We start from the raw sequence: 19,237 nt of genomic DNA, 5'->3' as shown, positions 1-19,237 counted from the left end.
TGAAAAAATATACCGTAAACTTATTATGTTTTAAAAATCGATAGACGTATATATTATAATATATATTAATTTAGAATTAAAAACAAAATATTTATATAAAAATAAATGAAAACAAGATATAGTTTTTAGTTAAAAGTTAAGAAACTGTTCTTATATTCTGTTAAGAATTTCAAGCTAAGAACCTCCCAATAATCATGCACTTAGTATACACAAAAACTTTGAAAAAGTAATAGCATGGCAGTATGGCTTGAGTTGCCCTTTCGGTCAACCTAAGAGAACAAAATCAGATTTTCTTGTCCAAGAGCAACACGCTAGGTTAAGATGTTCCTGCTATGATCTCAAGAATCTGCTCATAAGCGATCCGCCTTCTTACTTACTTTGTGCGGGTTCTGATTTCGCGTTCTAATATTCTGTCAAGATCTTTCAAGTAAGCAAACAATTGTCTCTTGTTGTTTCTCATCTATTACCTTATCTATTGCAGATTTGATTTGCCCTTTTATGTTTTTAACCGATGACACTCCCCATGCATGTTTGTTGTGTGAACCAATACGCTCTTTATAACATATATCATATAATTTTCCCAGATCTATTTGCTAGGTATGGGTGAAGGCAGGAAACGAGATCGGGAGCGATGGAGCCACGATGTGTTTATCAATTTCCGTGGGGAACTTCGAGATAATTTTGTAAGCCATTTGGAGAAGGCTTTCAAAAGTAATGGGATACACATATTCAAGGACGATGATGCACTAAAAGCAGCAGAAAAGATCAACACAGAGCTCTCGAAGGCAATTAAAACCTCCAAAGTTCACCTTGTCCTTTTATCCAAGACGTATGCTCATTCATCTTGGTGCTTGGATGAACTTGCGGAAATTTTTGAATGCAGCAAAAAGGATGCCGGACATATGGTAGTCCCAGTTTTCTACAAGGTTGACCCATCCGATGTACGCAGACAAAAAGGATCATTTGGTGAACCCTTTGAGAAACACAAAAGCCGTCACCCAGGGAGCAAGTTGCAGAAATGGAAGGAAGCTTTAACACAAGTTGCAAACCTGTCTGGTTTTGTCACGGGAAACTACAGGTCACTTCTTTCTTCTCACCTGTTTGCATATATAATTTTGTCAAACATTGAACCAAAGTTAATTGGGGCTAAAATGTTACAATATTTTTAACATGTAAGAAGGATATGCGTTATGCAGGGATGAAGCAAAGTTGATCGACGATGTAACTAAAGAAGTTGGGAAAATGTTGTCTGTTTCATACTTGCCTTTACCAACATATGCCGTTGGGGTTCGATCACGTTTACACCGTATGAATGAGCTAATGTGCTTTGGTTCGGATGATGTTCAAGTCATTGGGATCAGCGGAATGGGTGGGATTGGTAAAACAACGCTGGCCAAGGCTGCATTTAATAAATTCTCAGATCGTTTTGAAGGAACAAGTTTCCTAGAAAACTTTGGAGATTGCTGCAAGAAACCTGAAGGGAAGGTTCATCTTCAGCGAAAACTTCTTTCTGATATCTCAAGAAGGGATGACATACTGTTCAACATGGAAGACGCCATGGAAAAAAGATTCCGCAATAAAAGAGTATTAGTTGTTATTGATGATCTTGAAGACCTGACGCAACTTAATTCAGTCGCAATAGATTTGAGCTGCTTTGGTCCAGGAAGCAGGATCATCGTTACAAGCAGGAACACACATTTGTTATGGCAGCTCGGAGCAAAAAATATATATTCACCGAAAGAACTTGATTATGGTGAATCCCTTGAGCTCCTCAGTTGGCATGCCTTCAGAGCAAGTGAGCCTCCTGAAGCGTTTCTACAGCTCTCAGAAAAGTTGGTTGAATACTGTGGAGGACTACCCTTGGCTATGGAAGTCTTGGGTGCGTCCCTCTTCAAGAGAAGCATTTCAGAGTGGGAAACCACGTTGCAACGGCTGAAGAATATACCCGAAGATAACATTCAAGCAAAGCTTAAGATCAGCTTTGATGGGCTAAGTCAAGTGCAGAAAGATATATTCTTGGATCTTTCTTGCTTCTTCATCGGGATGGAGAAAGACTATGTAAGTTGCATATTGGATGGATGCAAGCTATATCCTGAGATAGGACTCAGTGTGCTAAAGGAGAGGTGCCTCATTACAGTCCGGGATAACAAGATAGTGATGCATAATTTATTACGAGACATGGGAAGAGATATTTCGCGGAACAAGTGTGGAAAATGGAGTAGATTGTGGGATCCTGATGATGCTCGTTATGTCTTGGCAAACGACTATGTAAATGTAAGGAACAAATCCCTACGCACCGAAAAATTGTATGTGAGACTTGAGATAACATTTCACTGATAAAAATTGCTTGTTCAATATTAGGGAACTGGTGCAACTAAAGGTCTCACCCTGAAGGTCGAAGATCCGGCTACTGAGATCTTGGAGGTAAAAGCATTTTCAAAATTACCAGGGCTGAAACTTTTACAACTCAGTAATGTATCGCTCAGCGGAAGCTATGCACATTTTCCTAAAGATTTACGATGGCTTTACTGGCTTGGGTGTCCTTGGGACTCTGTGCCAATAAACTTACATTTGAGAAATTTAGTTGTCATGGATATGCAGTACAGCAACCTCAAACGACTTTGGGATAATCAAGAGGTAAAACTTCCTTTGATATTAGAAACTTATTCACTCTATGTGGATTATTCTTTCTTGCTTATTCTGTTCTTTCTGTAGCAGCCGCAGTTCCTTGAGCATCTAAAACACATCAATCTCAGTCATTCTGTCCACCTCACAGAGACTCCAAACTTCTCTTATCTCCCAAACCTCGAGAAGCTGGTCTTGGTAAATTGTAAAAGTTTGGTTCTGGTTCACAAGTCGATAGGGACTCTTCACAAAAAGCTGGTGCATTTAAATCTTAAAGGTTGCACTGAACTCGGAGACCTCCCTTCGGAACTCTATACATTGAAGGCACTGGAAACACTAATTCTTTCAGGCTGCACGAAACTTGAGAGATTGGATGATGCTTTAGGTGCAATGGAATCCTTGAGAGTTCTTAAAGCTGACTATACCGCTCTATCGCTATTTCCCTCTTCGGGTGATCAACTGAAAAACCTGGAAGAATTATCTCTTGATGGCTGCAAAGGATTATGGAAAGGCAAAAGCCCTCTAGCTGCTGTATCTCTTCCATTTTCGTTTAACCGTTTAGGCTGCCTGAAGACTTTGAGTTTAGGCTTCTGTGGTCTATCAGATGAGTTGGTTCCTGTAAATCTTCGGAGCATGTCTTGTCTCGAGGAACTTGATCTACGAGGCAACAACTTTCGTAACCTGAAGACGGATTTTGCTGGTCTTTTGAGTCTACTGGTCCTGAAATTGGATAGCTGCTTTGAACTTCAATCCATGTTTAGTTTACCAAAAACGTTGAGATCTTTCTATGCGAACGACTGCATCATGTTGGAAAGAACTCCAGATTTATCAGAATGTGTGGCGTTACAAGCGTTGTACCTCACAAATTGTTTAAGCCTTGTTGAGACGCCGGGTCTGGATAAACTGAAAAGGGTTGGAGTCATCCACATGGAAATGTGCAAGCGCATTCCACATACTTATATAGAAAGAATCATGCAGGTATTTCTTTGAATCTCTCTTTATTTCCTAACCTGTTGGATTGATTCGAGTCTTGATATCAAATTATCTAGCAGACTTGGACTGTTTTAAAAGTGTCATTGGTTGTGATTATATGATTGTTTTTTTTGTTATATAGGGCTGGGCTGTGAATGCCAATGGGGGAATATTTATCCCCGGGTGTAGTCTTCCAGACTGGGTGAGCTTCAAGAATGAGACCAATTCAATCTCTTTTACGGTGCCTGAAACTCGGGAACTTGATCCGGTCGGGTTTACCGTGTGGACACCATATATGAGCCAGCAAAACAACCAGATGTCTGAATATTCTCCAAAGATCACACTGAAGAATCAAACCAAAGGAACCGTATGGAGTCGCAAGCCAGCCACAGATCAGATTCGTATGTACCATGAACGACACATCTGGCAAGGACACTTTTTAAATGAAGATTTCAACTTAGAAACGGGCGGTCAAATAGAAGTTGCTGTGGATTTTGGGGATCAACTCACCATTCTTGGGACAGGACTACGTCTTGCTTACAATGGGCATGATCAATCAGTGGCTAGAGTTTCACATGAGAAGAAATCAAAATTCCATCTACGTAGCAGGCTATGAGCAAAAATTTGAACAGGTCTTTTCTTTCTATAACTTATTAACACTTGATGAGTTGCAGTTATTACAGAAGCCAAACCACCCGAGTTACAGAAACCACGATAAGAGAAACATACAAGGACTTGAAAAAGCTTGACAGTCCATAGATCTTTCTTTATCTACGAGCGTACATGCTATCTCACTCAGGGCAGCTTTTGTCTTTCTATTTTTTTGTACCCTTTATAAGTTTCTTACTAATGCCTTGTAGAAAAACATAAAGTTGTACTGTATGTGAATTTGTGAACTCAGTTTGTTTGTGACTTTGTCTTATGAATACAAGATCATTCCATTTTGTTTTCTTGGTTTACATTTATGGTAAGACAGGGAGGTCTATGGAATTGAAGGAAAAGAAACTCACACGGCCCTGAGCGACATGACAGAACATTAACGATGTAGCTACACGGCTTTGCAGGACCTTAACATCTTCTTTGCTTGGTGGAGAGTCCCTATAAATAGAAACAAGTATGTTGGGTAAAGATGTTTAGTGAAAAACTTGCTTTCACAGCCAGAACTAAGGAAACCAAAAGCTTACCCAGAGAAGCAAGCCACAAAGCTCGGTTCACCCGGAGAAAACTTCTTGAACCGGCTGGTTGGCAAATACACATCAAAAACCGCTCTTGCATCACATAACTGCATATCTTCCAAGAGTCTAGTTACATCATCCTTGTCTTTAAAACATTCACCACTTGGTGTAGTAATGGCAGCATCCTTTGACGTCCAAGGAACACCATGGCGTCTTATAATGTAACCTAAACCCTTCAAGTATCTATAAACCTCGTAGCTTTCCCAACAGCAGCCGCTTTTTTCCTCTGCAATCTTCTCATACAAGCTCTTCAATGGGATCATTACTTCATCATCTTCACTACCTAACATCTGCAACTCTCCTATTTCACTCAAAAACCTGTCACAAGAATAATAAAAAAAGACTACTTCATCAGATGACTGAGTAAAAACAGATCTAAAACACTATGTTTGCCACATACAAAGCCTCTTCTATGAAGCAATATGTCTTTCCACTACGGATGACTCCAGTTGTTGTCCAAAGCTTCCCTCTTTTAACCTCAACTTCAGCCATTGCTAACTCTGTAACCCAACGAGCCTTTGAAGATCCAACTCTACAATGTAGAAACCCACGAAAACAAAGAGAATGATTAGACAGTTAAACCCAGAAACCAATTTCTGAATTTAATCCACCTGAATTGTAACTTGGGTCCTGAATGAAACTGTTCGTCATCATCCAGTGCAAAACCAGCTTCTTCTTCGCTTGAAGAGGAAGCTTCCCAGTCTTTTTCCTCCATGATAAGATTAAAATCTCTGGGAAAATTCGTCGAACAGTTGGTGTGCAAGTTCTGTCGTGCTCGTGCGTGTCACGTGCTTTCCTCCTTTCTTTTGTTTTTTTTCTCGGGGTCAAACTTTCCTCATTTCTTTGGTTTGAGTTTTATAAGTTAGGAATGGAACCAAACCAAACCGAACCGGTTTTCTTTGATCTGAGCTATATTTGTACCGTACCGAATAATTAGAAATAGAACCAAAACCGAACCGATTTAGACTGCATAGTATTAGCGTTTATGAGAAACAAATGAGTTTGAAATCAGTAAAAAACCCTTTCGCCTACCGGAGAGCTCGAATCGAATATCAATGGCGAACGACCAAGAGATGAGTGGATGGACTGATCTTCTTCACTCTTCGACGAAGCTTCTCGAGCAAGCGGCTCCTTCGTCTCAGTTTCCTCCTCTTCAGGTTCACCAAAAACTCTTTTCTCTTTTCGATTGATTCTCCGTGTGTTCAATCGCTTTCTTAACGAGCTTGATTCGCAATATTGTTTTTAGAGGAATTTGGATCAATTGGAAGCTTTGTCGAGGAAACTCAAGGCTAAAACCTTAAGAAGCGAGGCTCCTTCACAGTCTATTGCTGCCACCAGGTACTATCTGTGCTCGTGCATTGAAACCTAACGGATTGAATGCTAGAGAGAGTCTAAGATTTGTGACTCGATTTGGGGATTAAGGACTATTAGGGTGCGATGTTTTAGTAATTGTGGTCTTCCCTTGTTAAAACTTTCATAAGAGAGAAGATGTAGCTTAGCTATTGCAACTGAGTGATGGTTTTGTTGTTAAGTGTTTTATTTATTTTTATTGGATATGGAGCAGACTACTTGCACGGGAGGGAATCAATGCAGAGCAACTGTCTCGTGATCTAAGGTCATTCGAGTTGAAGGTGAGCATGTCTATCACCTAGCTTATGCTTTTCTGGTGTTTTGGTGGGGTTCTTGAACGATTGTTATGTGTGTTTTGGTTGTATTTTTTGGCTTTTATCATCAGATACTTGTTTAGTATACTAGAACTCAGATTTATAACCAGTTGTTGTAATACGACATCCCTTGTACCATTGGTTTTACAGTATAAGACTTATTTTTATTGTTGCTTACTCATCTGCAAGGCATTTACACACTCTTCTACTTTTGATAAATTGTGTTTCTTGGATTGTTAAAAGACGACATTCGAGGATGTATTCCCTGCGGAGGCAACAAGTGTTGAAGAGTACCTGCAACAGGTATTCACTGTTTGAATATACCCTATTTTAGATCGCAGATAGATTCTTTTGGAGATAACTGATCGTTCTATATGAATTATTCTTGTGTAGGTTCATGAAATGGCTATGGTATCAGCTATACAGGAGGCCCAAAAGGATAATGTTCGAAGCTTTAATGATTACATGTTGAAAGTTTTGGAGGTCAGTATTGTGACTACGTACCAATTGTTTTTACTTTATTTCCATGTTACTTTTATCTGTCGTATCTTTTTCCTTCAATCAATATAGTCTAATGGTTGTAGGATATTTCCTCTTTGCTTTTTGTTTCTTCTCATTATGTATTTGCACACAATGATTGGTTAACGGTATTAGCATTAGACTGCAATGGTGAAACGGAGGGATTATTTTCTTCATCCCTACAAATTATTTGGATTGTAACTTGGAAATTCTTGACGTAGCATTAGAAGCTAGTTGAGTGCTTATTGCAAATTAGAAAGATATTTTCCGAATTTATGTCTGTTCTCATATACTCAAATGTTAAATCTTCTGGCAGGAGGACTGTAGGAAAGAAAAACGTGACTTCCTTCAAAGTCGTAGCAAACTTTCAATGATACCTAAGACCAAGATGATCGATACAAGCAGAGATACTCATGCTGGTCAACTAGTGCCTGTGGCTTCGAGTCCTCAAGTATCAAACACTGGAACAGAACTTGTCTCTCTGGCTAACAAACCCATTCATGAGAAGAAAGCACATGTCTATGCAGAGGTTGTGAAGAAACTTAATTCTTCAAGAGAACGAGGCTTGCCATTCAGAGTATGGTCTTTCCGTACCTCCTCGTGTGCATTTTAAATGACGTCTTGTTTGATAATTGCAGCTGAAAATTATGCATTTTTCCTTATTGCCTTTAGACGTCCAGCTAGGTTTGAAATAATTTTGTACGGGCTTCACCTTTTGATGATGATTGCTTTTGTGTAGCATTAGTGTAAACTAGTTGACTTTGTTCTGGTTTGGCTCTGTTTCTTACTAATTTCTCATTCATGCGTTTGTATAGCCTGCAACGTCGTTCAAAGATGCTTATGAAAGTCTCGGGATTGATTTGACTCGTGGGAAATCAGTCAGTGTGCAGAAACTATGGCAACTTATTCAGGTATCTTTTGATTAGAAGTTTCATGTTTCAACCTATAAGGACTGTTTTTACACTTCCAATGCCTATAACAATCTATAAAAACAGGCCATGACGGGTGAAGATTCAGCAGTACACAAGGGTGTTTCCAAGAGGATGTCCCTCGTGATAGGTGCAAGACGCCACTTGGAATGTGGGCATCAGAAACATATAATGGATACAATTCAAAGTCATCCTACACAAGTACAGTACTTGTTTCTATCTTGTCTTTACTTGTTGTATACATGCTACCCCATGTTGCGTTTGTCTTAATGCATATTTTAAACATTTACTTCAAGGATGCGTTTTGAGAAGCTGCCCTGATCTTTCACTCTGAGTTCAAGTTCTTTAATAATCATAACATGTTTCTATCCCCTTTTTTATGTTCAAGGCTGCTCTTGGTGGATCTGTTGGAAATTTGCAAAGAGTTCGTGCCTTTCTTCGGGTTAGTGCGACAGACTTAGTAGAGCTTAACACGAAGCATATGCACACATGGTTCTTTCGTAGCAATCATTTACATTGGATTGTTTGTTTGCTTGATTCTGTTTTTGAATACTGTGCAGATTCGTCTACGGGACTATGGAATTTTGGATTTTGATTCAGGTGATGCGCGTCGACAGCCTCCAGTTGATACTACTTGGCAGCAGGTGTCGCATAATTTTCCCACATGCTTTGAATTCTCACCGTTGTTCTCGAAATTAAAGTTGAACTACATAATCGTTTCACTGCTGTTTCACAATGGATTAATTTAATATCTCTCTTTGATTACAGATATATTTTTGCTTGAGAAGTGGCTATTATGATGAGGCTAGAGAAATTGCCCAATCATCTCGATCATCTCAACAACAGTTTGCTCCGCTGGTATATGTTCTTGTCTTAATAACCTACATTAAAGCCCGGAGTGAGCTTTTGATTTACCTCTTCTTCGCAGCTTACAGAGTGGATTACCACAGGCGGTACTGTGACTACAAATACCGCGGCTATTGCTTCTGAAGAATGTGAGAAATTGTTTAGGTTGGGTGATCGGTTGGGCCAAACAACGTATGACAAGAAGAAGCTCCTACTCTACACTATCATATCTGGTTCCCGAAGGCAAATTGATCGCATCTTGAGGGAATTTTCGACGCTCTTTAACACAATAGAAGATTTTCTCTGGTTCAAATTATCATGCATACGTGACGTTGCTAGTGGATCGTCATCTCTGGTCTTCAACGATGGGCTAGTTCCTTACAGTTTAGATGACCTTCAGGCTTATCTTAATAAGTTTGAGCCTGCTTATTACACTAAGAATGGCAAAGACCCTCTGGTATACCCATATGTTCTGCTTCTTAGTATTCAATTACTACCGGCGATCATGCACATGTCTCAAGAAGCAGGAGATGAATGGTATAACATCGACGCTGTGCATATAGCGATTTCGCTAGTGGACCATTCCGTTCTCTCTGAAGGATCTGGGACTGGGCACAAACTTAGCGTGATGGATGCAAATGCTGAGGCGTCGAGCATGATAAGGCAGTACGGGTCGATGTATTTGCATCATGGTGATATGCAAATGACGCTGGAATACTATGCACAAGCTGCTATTGCAGTAGGAGGAGGGCAACTAGTTTGGTCCGGGAGAAGCAATGTTGATCAGCAAAGGCAAAGGAACTTGATGCTGAAGCAACTACTGACTGAGATTCTGTTACGAGAAGGTGGTATTTACTTTCTGCTTGGTGCTAGAGGTTCCGGTGAAGAAGGCGAGCTTGGAAGATTTTTTCCTGATTCAAAATCGAGGCAGCAGTTCTTGATCGAAGCTGCGAATCAATGTCAAGACGCTGGATTATTTGAGAAAGTAAGTAGCCTTTGAGTTTTTTTGATCATATACTCTATAACTACTTGAAACATGTTGGTTCTGTGCTCAAGTCTCGTAACCATTTGTTGATGCAGTCTATAGAAATACAGAAGAGAGTTGGTGCCTATGCGGCTGCATTGGAAACAATAAACAAGTGTCTATCTGAAGCCATCTGCTCTCTTCTCCGTGGAAGGTCAGATGGTGAAAGCCGAACAGCAGGACTAGTTCTCTCAGGAAACGAGATTCTCGACACGTACAAATACTACCCTGAAGTCTGGTAAATCGAGACTCTAATAAACTCATTTATTAACTTGGTCAAGTTCTTGCACTAAAACTCTCATACCACCAGTCCCCAGGAAAGAGAACGGGTCATGGAACAAGAAACAATAATACGAGAGCTTGAGGCAATACTGTCGATCCACAAGTTGGCCAGACTAGGCAATCATCTAGACGCCTTGAAGGAAGCAGCTAAACTCCCGTTCCTTCATCTCGACCCTAGACTCTCCGACACAACCCCGGACGAGTTCCAGAGAGCGTCCTCTTACTTCAAGACTTGTGTCCCTGATTTACTAAAGGTTGTTTTGACTTGTCTGGACAACATACCTGACCGTGATGGATCCATCCGGGTCATGAGATCTAAGGTACAAATGTCACAAACATATATGTGATCAGGAGGGTTCATGATATGGATGTTAATTATATGAGTCTCTTTTGCAGATTGCTGGGTTTCTTGCAAGCAACACACACCAGAACTGGCCTCGAGACTTGTATGAGAAGGTGGCTCGAAGCTTTTGAATTCTAATAATCTCTTTGAACTTGTGAAAACCTTAAAAACGAGATTATGTTTCCTTTCTCAAAAGTATATTTTATAACGAAAGCAAAATCTTAATTCAGACATAATCACACAAGATCCAAGAATTCGTATGTTATGTTCTAATGCAACATAATCCAAAGCAAAAAAAAAAACATATATCTGTCTGTGACTCTTAAGCATCGACATGAAGATGCTTATAAGTACCTTCAGTGGTTTCTTAAGCAGAAGCTGCTGTCTCGAACTTCCTCATCATGTCACAGTGAGGCGTTTCACGAACAAAGCCCCACTGCTTCCTCTGCAGCTCATACCTACAATTCTGACTAAGTATAGAGACGTAATCTCTCTCAACTTCATCTTCCACATTCTGTCGCTCGTGACTGTCACGTGGGTACTCCTGCTCGAACTTGGACGACCTCACGTAGTAATTAACACCCTTCTCCGTAGTGAACTTGTAATTGTAAGGGTACGTCGCGGAGAGCGAGTAAACGGGTTGTGAAGAAGGTATGAAGTTGAGGAGGAGTAAGAGTATAACAGGTAGAATCTGGAGAAGCACACGAGCGTTGAAACCTGCATCATGACCTTGATTGTTATTATTATGATTAGCAGCTGCTCTATGTCGTGTAGCTCCGAAGTTGAATGTACGGAACTGAGCATTCCCCGGAGGCATCATCCCTCCGCCACCGAAGAAGCTTCTGAAGATCTCGTTGGGGTCGAACTCGTCTTCGTAGTAGTAACCACCGTTGAATCCGTTAGTGGACCGTCTTGGTTGGTAGACCGGCTCGTCGGAGCCACTCACGTCGTACTTTCTCCTGGACTCTTCGTTGCTTAAGCACTGAAACGCCTTGGAGACGGACTTGAACGCTTCCTCGGAGCCGGGAGCTGGATTCTTATCGGGATGGACTTTCAGCGAGAGTTTACGATACGCTTTCCTCACGTCGTCGACCGAGCAGGTGTTCTCGAGGCCGAGGATCTCGTAGTAGTCTTTCTTGGATTTGATATTTTTAACGATCGAGATCTGTTCTTCTGTGTAGGAGATTGAAGAAGACGACGACGATCCACGCTGGCGTAAAGAAGGCTGAGACGATGAAGAGCTTGGTGCGTCTTTCGCGGCGGGAGGTTTTTCAGATCGTGGCTCGTCTGATTGGTTGTTGAGCTCGGATTTGAGATCATCGATGGGGAGATCCGGATCGAGACGACGGGCTTTGGAAAGGAACTTACGAGCTCGTTCTCGATCTCCAGATTTGATCGCTTCCTTGACGATTTTCAGGCATTTCAACGCGTCTTCTTTGTTTCCATCCATGTTAATCAGCCCTACGAAACAACGGATTGAGATGAATCAAGAGGGGAGTAAAGATACAGAGTGTCACAAGAAGTGAATCTCGATCAAGATACTGGCGAGAGAGACTTCTTCCAAATTAGGGTTTCTCTCACCGATCGGATTTTCAGATTGGATTGTGGACGAAGAAGACTAGACTAAATGGAAGGCAACCCTTTGCCGTGGAGATTAGCTTACCAAGGTCGGTTAGATTAGTATCATTTCCGGTTATCTAGAATTTGAGCAATTCCGGTTATCAACTTATTTATCCGTATAGTTGAACCGTCCCGGATTCTCAAAATCGGTTCAGCAGGATAAATTTGGGTTTCTTTTTTTTTGTCTCACATGTAGTACGTGAGATCAGTCCTCTCTATGCATATGCACATGGTCCAATTTAAATTTTGTGTTTTTTTTTTAAAAAGAGTTTAGAGGGTAAAAAAGTCCAAAATAATTATTTTTAATATATTAAAGTTATAATGATAAAATTTTTATAATCTTGTTTTGTGTTATAATCTTAAGTTGTTATTCCACATATAGTTAGAGATGGTAATTATGGATCTGGACCGCGGGCCTGGTCCGTAAAGGACTGTCGCAGGACGGTATTGGAACGGAGTTTTCTAGGCTCGCAAATTTGCGGGCTTCGCGGGACAGGTCTTTGCGGGACTGGACCTTTTGCGGGATGGGCCGAAACGGGTCTTGCGGGATTACATGGACCCGCATTTTTTTTCTTCATTTCTTATTTTATCTGAAAAAACGAAAAAAAAAGTGAGAAAAAGCGATTTTTGTGACTTTTCCCCCAGAAAACATAAGTAGTTCCGGCGATGATGATTCGAGCTCCGGTGATGATGATTCGAGCTCCGGCGATGACGACCTCAGCTCCAGCGATGACGATTCGAGTTCTTGTGGTGTGTTGATTTGGTTTTCTCTATTTATTATACACAACTATGAATTCCTTTATTACAATGTGATATTTCTTGTTTAAGTTGATTGATTTTGTTTTCAGTACTGTGAAGTGGTGTTTTTCTTAAATTAAAAAAAAATTGGTTACAATAGTGTTGTTTACGAGAAAAGTTAGTTGTATACCACGTCACTTGTATAATTTGGCAAAGTCATTCACAATTTTTTTTGCAATCTAAATAATTAAAAAGAGAGTTGGTTTGACGAAGACATATAACACTTGAGCCAAATTATTACAAAGACAACAACTCAATCAGATTCAAACTTAATAAAAACTTATGCTGATAACAAAAGAAGGCTTTTAACTCAAAAACGCTAGCACAAACGGAGCTTTGTGGCATTGATTTTGATAAGGCTTTAGTGAAACTTAATGAACTCTATTCAACTCTCTTACACAACTCTTCTACTTGAACATTTATGAAAGAAGATGTAACAGACGGTTTGATAAGGTGGCGTCCCGCGGGACGGCCCGCGAAGGCCTATATATTATGCGGTACGGGTTTGGGCCGACATTTTGAAGACCGCAGTCCGCGCGGGACAGACCCGCTGTGACCCGCTCGACGACTAACCCGCCGCGGTACGGGACGGAACGGAATGGGAAAACCTACATATATGTAATGAGTAAATACTTCCATTGAATGGGGATGCTCGCATGTTATAAATTGATTGTTTGCATTTAGGCAGGCCAGTTTACTGCTCAAAGGCAAAGCATAGAGAAATCTTACGTGTTTGCAAATTGCAACTAAAATCTCATAGCATTTGCGGACTTTTGAAGGTTTTAGGCCTGTTCTTGACTCTTCATCCTAATGCATCTTTCTGATTCCAAGTTATTAGCTTATATGCCTTCAAAATCATGCTCTCTACTCTAATCAGTCTTAATGGTTTTTGTGATAAGACATTTTTGTTGGATAAATATGTGGAGAATGGCAATAAAAGTATATACTCTCTTTTTCTACAGAAGTTTATAGACTCTTGACTAAGTCTTTACTGTTATGAAATAACTTATAATTTATAGTATCGAGAAATTTAAATAAGAGTAGAATTTAATACCCGTAGGAAGCAAATAACACTAATATAAGGGAGATAGTTTATTATAAGGAAGAAGAAGAAGATGTAATGGTGTACAAAAGAGTGAGATGAGTGATGGTATTTATAGTGAGCAACAATACATAAAATAACAAAGATGGTGCTTGATTTGGTAAATGAGTGGGTGATCATAGTGCTTGATGAGTAGATGATCATAGTGCTTGAGTTGGTAAAGGAGTGGAGGATCATTTCAAAGTTTATCTTATAACACTCCCCCTTGATCATCCATCTTGTATTAAATTAAGTTTCGTAACACTCCCCCTTGGGGACCGGTGTCACTCTCCGCTCTCGCTTAACGTCTTTGTTGACTCGTTAAAAACCTTTCTAGGAAAACCCAATGGGAAAAACCATAGTTAGGTAAAAAGAGTACAACTACGTAAGCTCCCCCTCGATTGAGCAGTCATAGATCCTTCTGATGACGCATTCCAATGTTATGGACATGTTTTCTGAATACCGAAGTAGGAAGTACTTTTGTGAAGAGGTCGGCTGCATTGTCGCATGATCGAACATATCTTACTTCGATCTCTTTATTCTTCTCGAGCTCTTGAGTGTATGAGAAGAACTTCGGAGGTATATGTTTGGTTCTATCGCTTTTGATATATTTTTCCTTTGTTTGAGCAACACATGCTGCATTGTCTTCATATAGAATAGTTGGCTCCGTACTTTTGTCAATCCCACTACTTGAACAAATGTGTTGGCTTATTGATCTTAGCCATACGCATTCTTTACTTGCTTCATGGAGTGCGATGATCTCATCATGATTTGAAGAGGTAGCCACAAGCGTTTGTTTCTGAGAACGCCAAGATATAGCAGTGCCTCCGATCGTAAAAACATATCCTGTTTGCGATCGGGCTTTGTGTGGATCTGAAAGATATCCTGCATCTGCAAAACCAACTATTTGACCATTTGAATCTTTAGGGTAAAATAAGCCTAAATCAATAGTCCCTTGTAGGTAACGAAAGACATGTTTAATTCCATTCCAATGTCTTCGTGTTGGAGATGAGCTAAATCTTGCTAGAAGATTAACAGCGAAAGATATATCAGGCCGTGTACAATTTGCAAGGTACATCAACGCTCCAATTGCACTTAGATATGGTACTTCCGGACCAAGTATCTCTTCTTTTTCCTCAGGTGGTCGAAATGGATCACTTTCAATGTTAAGTGATCTGAGGACCATCAGAGTACTAAGGGGATTAGATTTATCCATATTAAAGCGTTTCAACACTCTATTGGTGTATGTAGATTGATGTACAAATATACCATTTTGAAGATGTTCTATTAGAAGGCCAAGACAATATTGTGTCTTTCCGAGATCTTTCATCTCAAATTCTCCTTTTAGATATTCTGATGCTTTTTGTATTTTCTTCTGAGTTCCAATAATATTTAGATCATCAACATATACCGCGATTATCACAAATCCGGATGTTGTTTTCTTGATGAAAACACATGGGCATATAGGATCATTCACATATCCTTCTTTTGTTAAATGTTCACTGAGACGATTGTACCACATACGTTCAGATTTTTTTAACCCATATAATGATCTTTGCAATTTTATTGCACATAACTCTTTAGGTTTGGAACTTAATGTTTCTGGCATTTTAAATCCATCAGGGATTTTCATGTAGATATCAGTATCTAATGATCAGTATAGATAAGCTGTAACAACATCCATGAGACGCATCTCAAGATTTTTATCAGCGGCTAGACTCATCAGGAATCTAAATGTGATCGCATCCATTACAGGAGAATATGTTTCCTCATAATCAATATCAGGTCTTTGAGAAAATCCTTGGGCTACAAGGCGAGCTTTATACTTTGTAATCTCATTTTTCTCATTTCGTTTTCGAACGAAAATCCATCTGTACCCAACTGGTCTCACATCTTCAGGTGTGAGTACAATAGATCCAAACACTTTTCGTTTATTAAGCGAATCAAGTTCGATTTGTATTGCTTCTTTCCATTTATTCCAATCATGTCTCTTTTGACATTCATATATGGATTTCGATTCTGGATCATCGGTATCTTCATTTACCTCATTTGACATAAGATATGAGAAAACATCACCAATGTCATCATTTTCATTCCTTTTCCATATCTTTCTATTATGGATGTAATTAATAGAAATCTCATGATTATCTTTCGATTCATGATGCTCTGATTCATCAGAGTCCTTATCATTTATTTCTTCCAAAATATTTTCTGCTATTTTGGGTGCATCATATATTTCAGCTTTTTTCTGTTTCCTAGGATTCTTATCCTTAGAACCAACAGGTCTACCACGCTTCAGGCGTGTTTTTGGCTCTCGTGTGTCATCCTCCTTTTCTTGTTCATTTGGCATTTTGATACGAGCAGGAGCATTTGCAGCTGGTATATGAGATTTAGTTACCGTCTTGGTATCTGCAAATGCATCAGGTAGCTGGTTAGCTATACTCTGTAAATGCATAATTCGTCGAACTTCTAGTTCTGACTCTTTAGTAGGAGGATCAAGATATAACAATGATGGTACACTCCATTTTATATCACTTCCAACATTTTTGTTTTCTCCCCCTAGAACTGGGAATACATTTTCGTCAAAATGACAATCAGCAAAACGTGTTGTAAAGACGTCACCAGTCTGTGGTTCTAAGTATCTTATAATTGATGGAGAGTCACAACCAACATATATTTCCAATCTTCTTTGTGGTCCCATCTTTGTACGTTGTGGTGGTGCTACAGGCACATATACCGCACAACCAAAGATTTTAAAGTGGGAAATGTTTGGTTCTCGACCAAACGCTAACTGTAGTGGGGAATACTTATGGTATGCACTCGGTCTAATCCGAATGAGTGTTTCTGCATGCAAAATGGCATGTCCCCATACAGAAGTTGGAAGTTTTGATCTCATGATCAATGGTCTTGCAATCAATTGCAGGCGCTTAATTAAAGATTCAGCCAAACCATTTCGCGTATGAACATGAGCAACCGAATGTTCAACTTCAATTCCCATTACCATACAATAGTCATTGAATGCTTGAGATGTGAATTCACCAGCGTTGTCTAGTCTAACTCTTTTAATAGTATAATCAGGAAACTGTGCTCGCAGTTTGATTATCTGAGTTAGAAATCTCGTAAATGCCACATTTCGAGATGATAATAGACAAACGTGTGACCATCTACTGGATGCGTCAATTAATACCATAAAATAGTGGAATGGTCCACATGGTGGATGTATAGGTCCACATATATCATCTTGAATTCTTTCAAGGAACTTTGGTGATTCTTTATTGATTTTGGTTGGCGATGGCCTTACGATCAATTTTCCTAGAGAACATGCAACACATGTCATTTTATTCCCTTGAGAAATCTCCTGGATTTTCAGTGAATGACCATGTGAGCTCTCTATGATTCTACGCATCATTGTGGTGCCTGGATAGCCAAGGCGATCATGCCAAAATGTGAACTCTTCTGGGTTCCATTTTACTACAAGATTTGATTCGATCTCATCGATATAAGTATGATGTAGTCCCGAAGGAAGTTCTGGAAACTTTTCCAATATGTGTTTTCTGCCACATTTTTCAGAAATTACATACATGTATTTCTTTCCATCCTCAGTTGCAGACTGAGTATCATATCCGTGAAGATATATGTCTTTAAAACTCAACAAATTCCTTTTAGAACTCGGAGAATATAAAGCATTATTTATGGAAAATTTTGTTCCATTCGGCAAAGTAAAGTTTGCTTTACCAGTTCTTCAATCACGTCTGCAGGACCTGATATTGTATTGACGACAATTTTTGTCGGTTTTATATCAGAGAAATATCTCTTTTGTCTCAGAATAGTGTGCGTTGTTCCACTATCTGGTATGCATATTTCACGAATCCGTTTCTTGGATTTTGCTCCATTAGCATGTTGATTCATTTCTGAAATTGTCATATTAATAAAAGAAAACATAAAATTCATTCATATAATGATCATAAATGGAAACACGCAATATTGATATATTAAGGTGACGTTAAAAACATCATTATTTTCTGAACAAACCAATTTAATGTTATAACTTTGACTAAACGTATTATTATCAAACAAGCATATTGGTGACACACGTGTGCATGTGCATGGTTCAATGAATATACGAGCAAATCGGTAACGCAACTACACGTTATAAAGGTGTTTTCTGTTTGGAGTGTTAACCGAACCAAACCAATTAACAATAAGCGATACACATTACAGTTTGTAGAATTAAATTAAACAAAGTCGTTTTAGTAGATCCATCGATCGATGCGTTATAGCCCATAAACCCATCGATCGATGCGTTTTAGCAGATGTACAACCATTAGTCATGGTTAATATATTATATGTCATATGACTATAGTATTATAGTGCATTACTTTAAAACATGCATATATACAATCAGACAAATTAATATCATCGTCTAAAATGACTATATATATATATATTTTTTTTTTTTTCTTAGAATTTCATAATTTAAAAACCGTTTACATTAATCATACAAGCAATAACAAGTAAATATAATGTAAACAAACATAAGGCGATGTTAATGCCAAAATATTTATCAGTGGTTCCTCCAACAAAAATAAAATACATAGCCGAAAAAATATAAATCGCACATAAAATTAAAGCTAAGCGACTCATCTTCATTGCGATTGAAAAACCGAAATATGGCGATTTGAAAATTTTGAGAGGAGATGAAATGTTTTGGATGAGTGAATGAAGTGAAAAATGAGTTGTATTTATAGATGAGAATCACTGTTCATGACCGTTGGAAAAAGGGTAAAAATTTGAAAAAATTTCTTTGTGACTGTTGGGGTTAAATCGAGTGCACCGAAAATCAGTCTGAAAATATCGTATTAAAAGATCAATCAAATCCATTAAATTTCATAAAATTTTGATAAAAATAAAAATTATGGTGAATAAATATTTTTTGTTATGATAATAAATTATGCGACGGCTTAGCCGGTCAATGCAGAATAATAAATAAATTATACGGCGGCTCGGCCGACCAATTAGCAATAAACAAAATATAAGGCGGCTCAGCCGACCAGTTAATAACAAACATAATATAAGTCGGCTCGGCCGACCAACTAACAATAAACAGGATATAAGGCGGCTTGGCCGACCAATAAATTAATTAAAATATTAATAATATAGGCGGTATTCCGGCCATTATAACATAATATAAATAATAGTACAAGTGGTATACCGACCATTATAGCAGGGTATATATGATACAATAAATTTTACCGAATTGCAGAACGATCGTGCTGATAACGTGTTATGAAATAACTTA

General features: G+C 39.0%; 4 protein-coding genes across 6 annotated transcripts; 2 read left to right on the top strand and 2 right to left on the bottom strand.

Moving 5' to 3' along the window:
• Positions 1 to 226: 226 nt before the first annotated feature.
• Positions 227 to 4,547, top strand: LOC106416091 (disease resistance protein RPV1-like). Of its 3 annotated transcripts, none has more exons than XM_048764750.1 (6): positions 227 to 427; positions 585 to 1,078; positions 1,197 to 2,274; positions 2,362 to 2,637; positions 2,719 to 3,603; positions 3,740 to 4,547. In XM_048764750.1, exons 2-6 carry the CDS (start codon positions 600 to 602, stop codon positions 4,211 to 4,213), a joined length of 3,192 nt encoding a protein of 1,063 aa, XP_048620707.1. In that variant the 5' UTR covers positions 227 to 427; positions 585 to 599; the 3' UTR covers positions 4,214 to 4,547. The 3 variants fall into 3 exon arrangements, with proteins under 3 accessions (XP_048620707.1, XP_048620705.1, XP_048620706.1); XM_048764748.1 differs by having other exon boundaries at positions 2,716 to 3,603; XM_048764749.1 differs by having other exon boundaries at positions 235 to 427; positions 598 to 1,078; positions 2,716 to 3,603.
• On the bottom strand, positions 4,461 to 5,671 carry LOC106416090. The gene is made up of 4 exons (XM_048764752.1): positions 5,444 to 5,671; positions 5,233 to 5,364; positions 4,782 to 5,150; positions 4,461 to 4,695 (listed from the first exon to the last, which is right to left on the bottom strand). Exons 1-4 carry the CDS (start codon positions 5,545 to 5,547, stop codon positions 4,560 to 4,562), a joined length of 741 nt encoding a protein of 246 aa, XP_048620709.1. The 5' UTR covers positions 5,548 to 5,671; the 3' UTR covers positions 4,461 to 4,559.
• Positions 5,672 to 5,791: 120 nt separating this feature from the next.
• Positions 5,792 to 10,675, top strand: LOC106415407 (nuclear pore complex protein NUP93B-like). Its single transcript, XM_048764751.1, has 15 exons — positions 5,792 to 5,989; positions 6,079 to 6,170; positions 6,397 to 6,463; positions 6,740 to 6,799; positions 6,890 to 6,979; positions 7,332 to 7,592; positions 7,831 to 7,926; positions 8,011 to 8,145; positions 8,333 to 8,386; positions 8,505 to 8,588; positions 8,713 to 8,802; positions 8,873 to 9,775; positions 9,871 to 10,052; positions 10,125 to 10,416; positions 10,493 to 10,675. The coding sequence occupies exons 1-15, from the start codon at positions 5,888 to 5,890 to the stop codon at positions 10,568 to 10,570; spliced, it is 2,586 nt and encodes an 861-aa protein (XP_048620708.1). The 5' UTR covers positions 5,792 to 5,887; the 3' UTR covers positions 10,571 to 10,675.
• Positions 10,620 to 11,889, bottom strand: LOC106415408 (chaperone protein dnaJ 49-like). Its single transcript, XM_013856111.3, has one exon. It carries the CDS (start codon positions 11,887 to 11,889, stop codon positions 10,807 to 10,809), a length of 1,083 nt encoding a protein of 360 aa, XP_013711565.2. The 3' UTR covers positions 10,620 to 10,806.
• Between the last annotated feature and the right edge of the window lie 7,348 nt (positions 11,890 to 19,237).

This window comes from Brassica napus, chromosome C8, assembly GCF_020379485.1.
Source record: "Brassica napus cultivar Da-Ae chromosome C8, Da-Ae, whole genome shotgun sequence".
Classification (NCBI taxonomy): domain Eukaryota; kingdom Viridiplantae; phylum Streptophyta; class Magnoliopsida; order Brassicales; family Brassicaceae; genus Brassica; species Brassica napus.
This window is presented reverse-complemented; position numbering and strand designations above follow the sequence as displayed.

Bases quoted from the DNA above. Each gene is read 5' to 3' on its own strand.
- LOC106416091 (XM_048764748.1), top strand. From the start codon at position 600: ATGGGTGAAGGCAGGAAACGAGATCGGGAGCGATGGAGCCACGATGTG. The intron at 1,079-1,196 runs GTCACTTCTTTC...TGCGTTATGCAG, and splicing joins TTTGTCACGGGAAACTACAG to GGATGAAGCAAAGTTGATCG. The intron at 3,604-3,739 runs GTATTTCTTTGA...TTTGTTATATAG, and splicing joins ATATAGAAAGAATCATGCAG to GGCTGGGCTGTGAATGCCAA.
- LOC106416090 (XM_048764752.1), bottom strand. From the start codon at position 5,547: ATGGAGGAAAAAGACTGGGAAGCTTCCTCTTCAAGCGAAGAAGAAGCT. The intron at 5,151-5,232 runs GTATGTGGCAAA...TTCTTGTGACAG, and splicing joins TGCTTCATAGAAGAGGCTTT to GTTTTTGAGTGAAATAGGAG. The intron at 4,696-4,781 runs GTAAGCTTTTGG...TTCTATTTATAG, and splicing joins TTTGTGGCTTGCTTCTCTGG to GGACTCTCCACCAAGCAAAG.
- LOC106415407 (XM_048764751.1), top strand. From the start codon at position 5,888: ATGGCGAACGACCAAGAGATGAGTGGATGGACTGATCTTCTTCACTCT. The intron at 6,980-7,331 runs GTCAGTATTGTG...ATCTTCTGGCAG, and splicing joins ACATGTTGAAAGTTTTGGAG to GAGGACTGTAGGAAAGAAAA. The intron at 8,589-8,712 runs GTGTCGCATAAT...CTTTGATTACAG, and splicing joins TTGATACTACTTGGCAGCAG to ATATATTTTTGCTTGAGAAG.
- LOC106415408 (XM_013856111.3), bottom strand. From the start codon at position 11,889: ATGGATGGAAACAAAGAAGACGCGTTGAAATGCCTGAAAATCGTCAAG.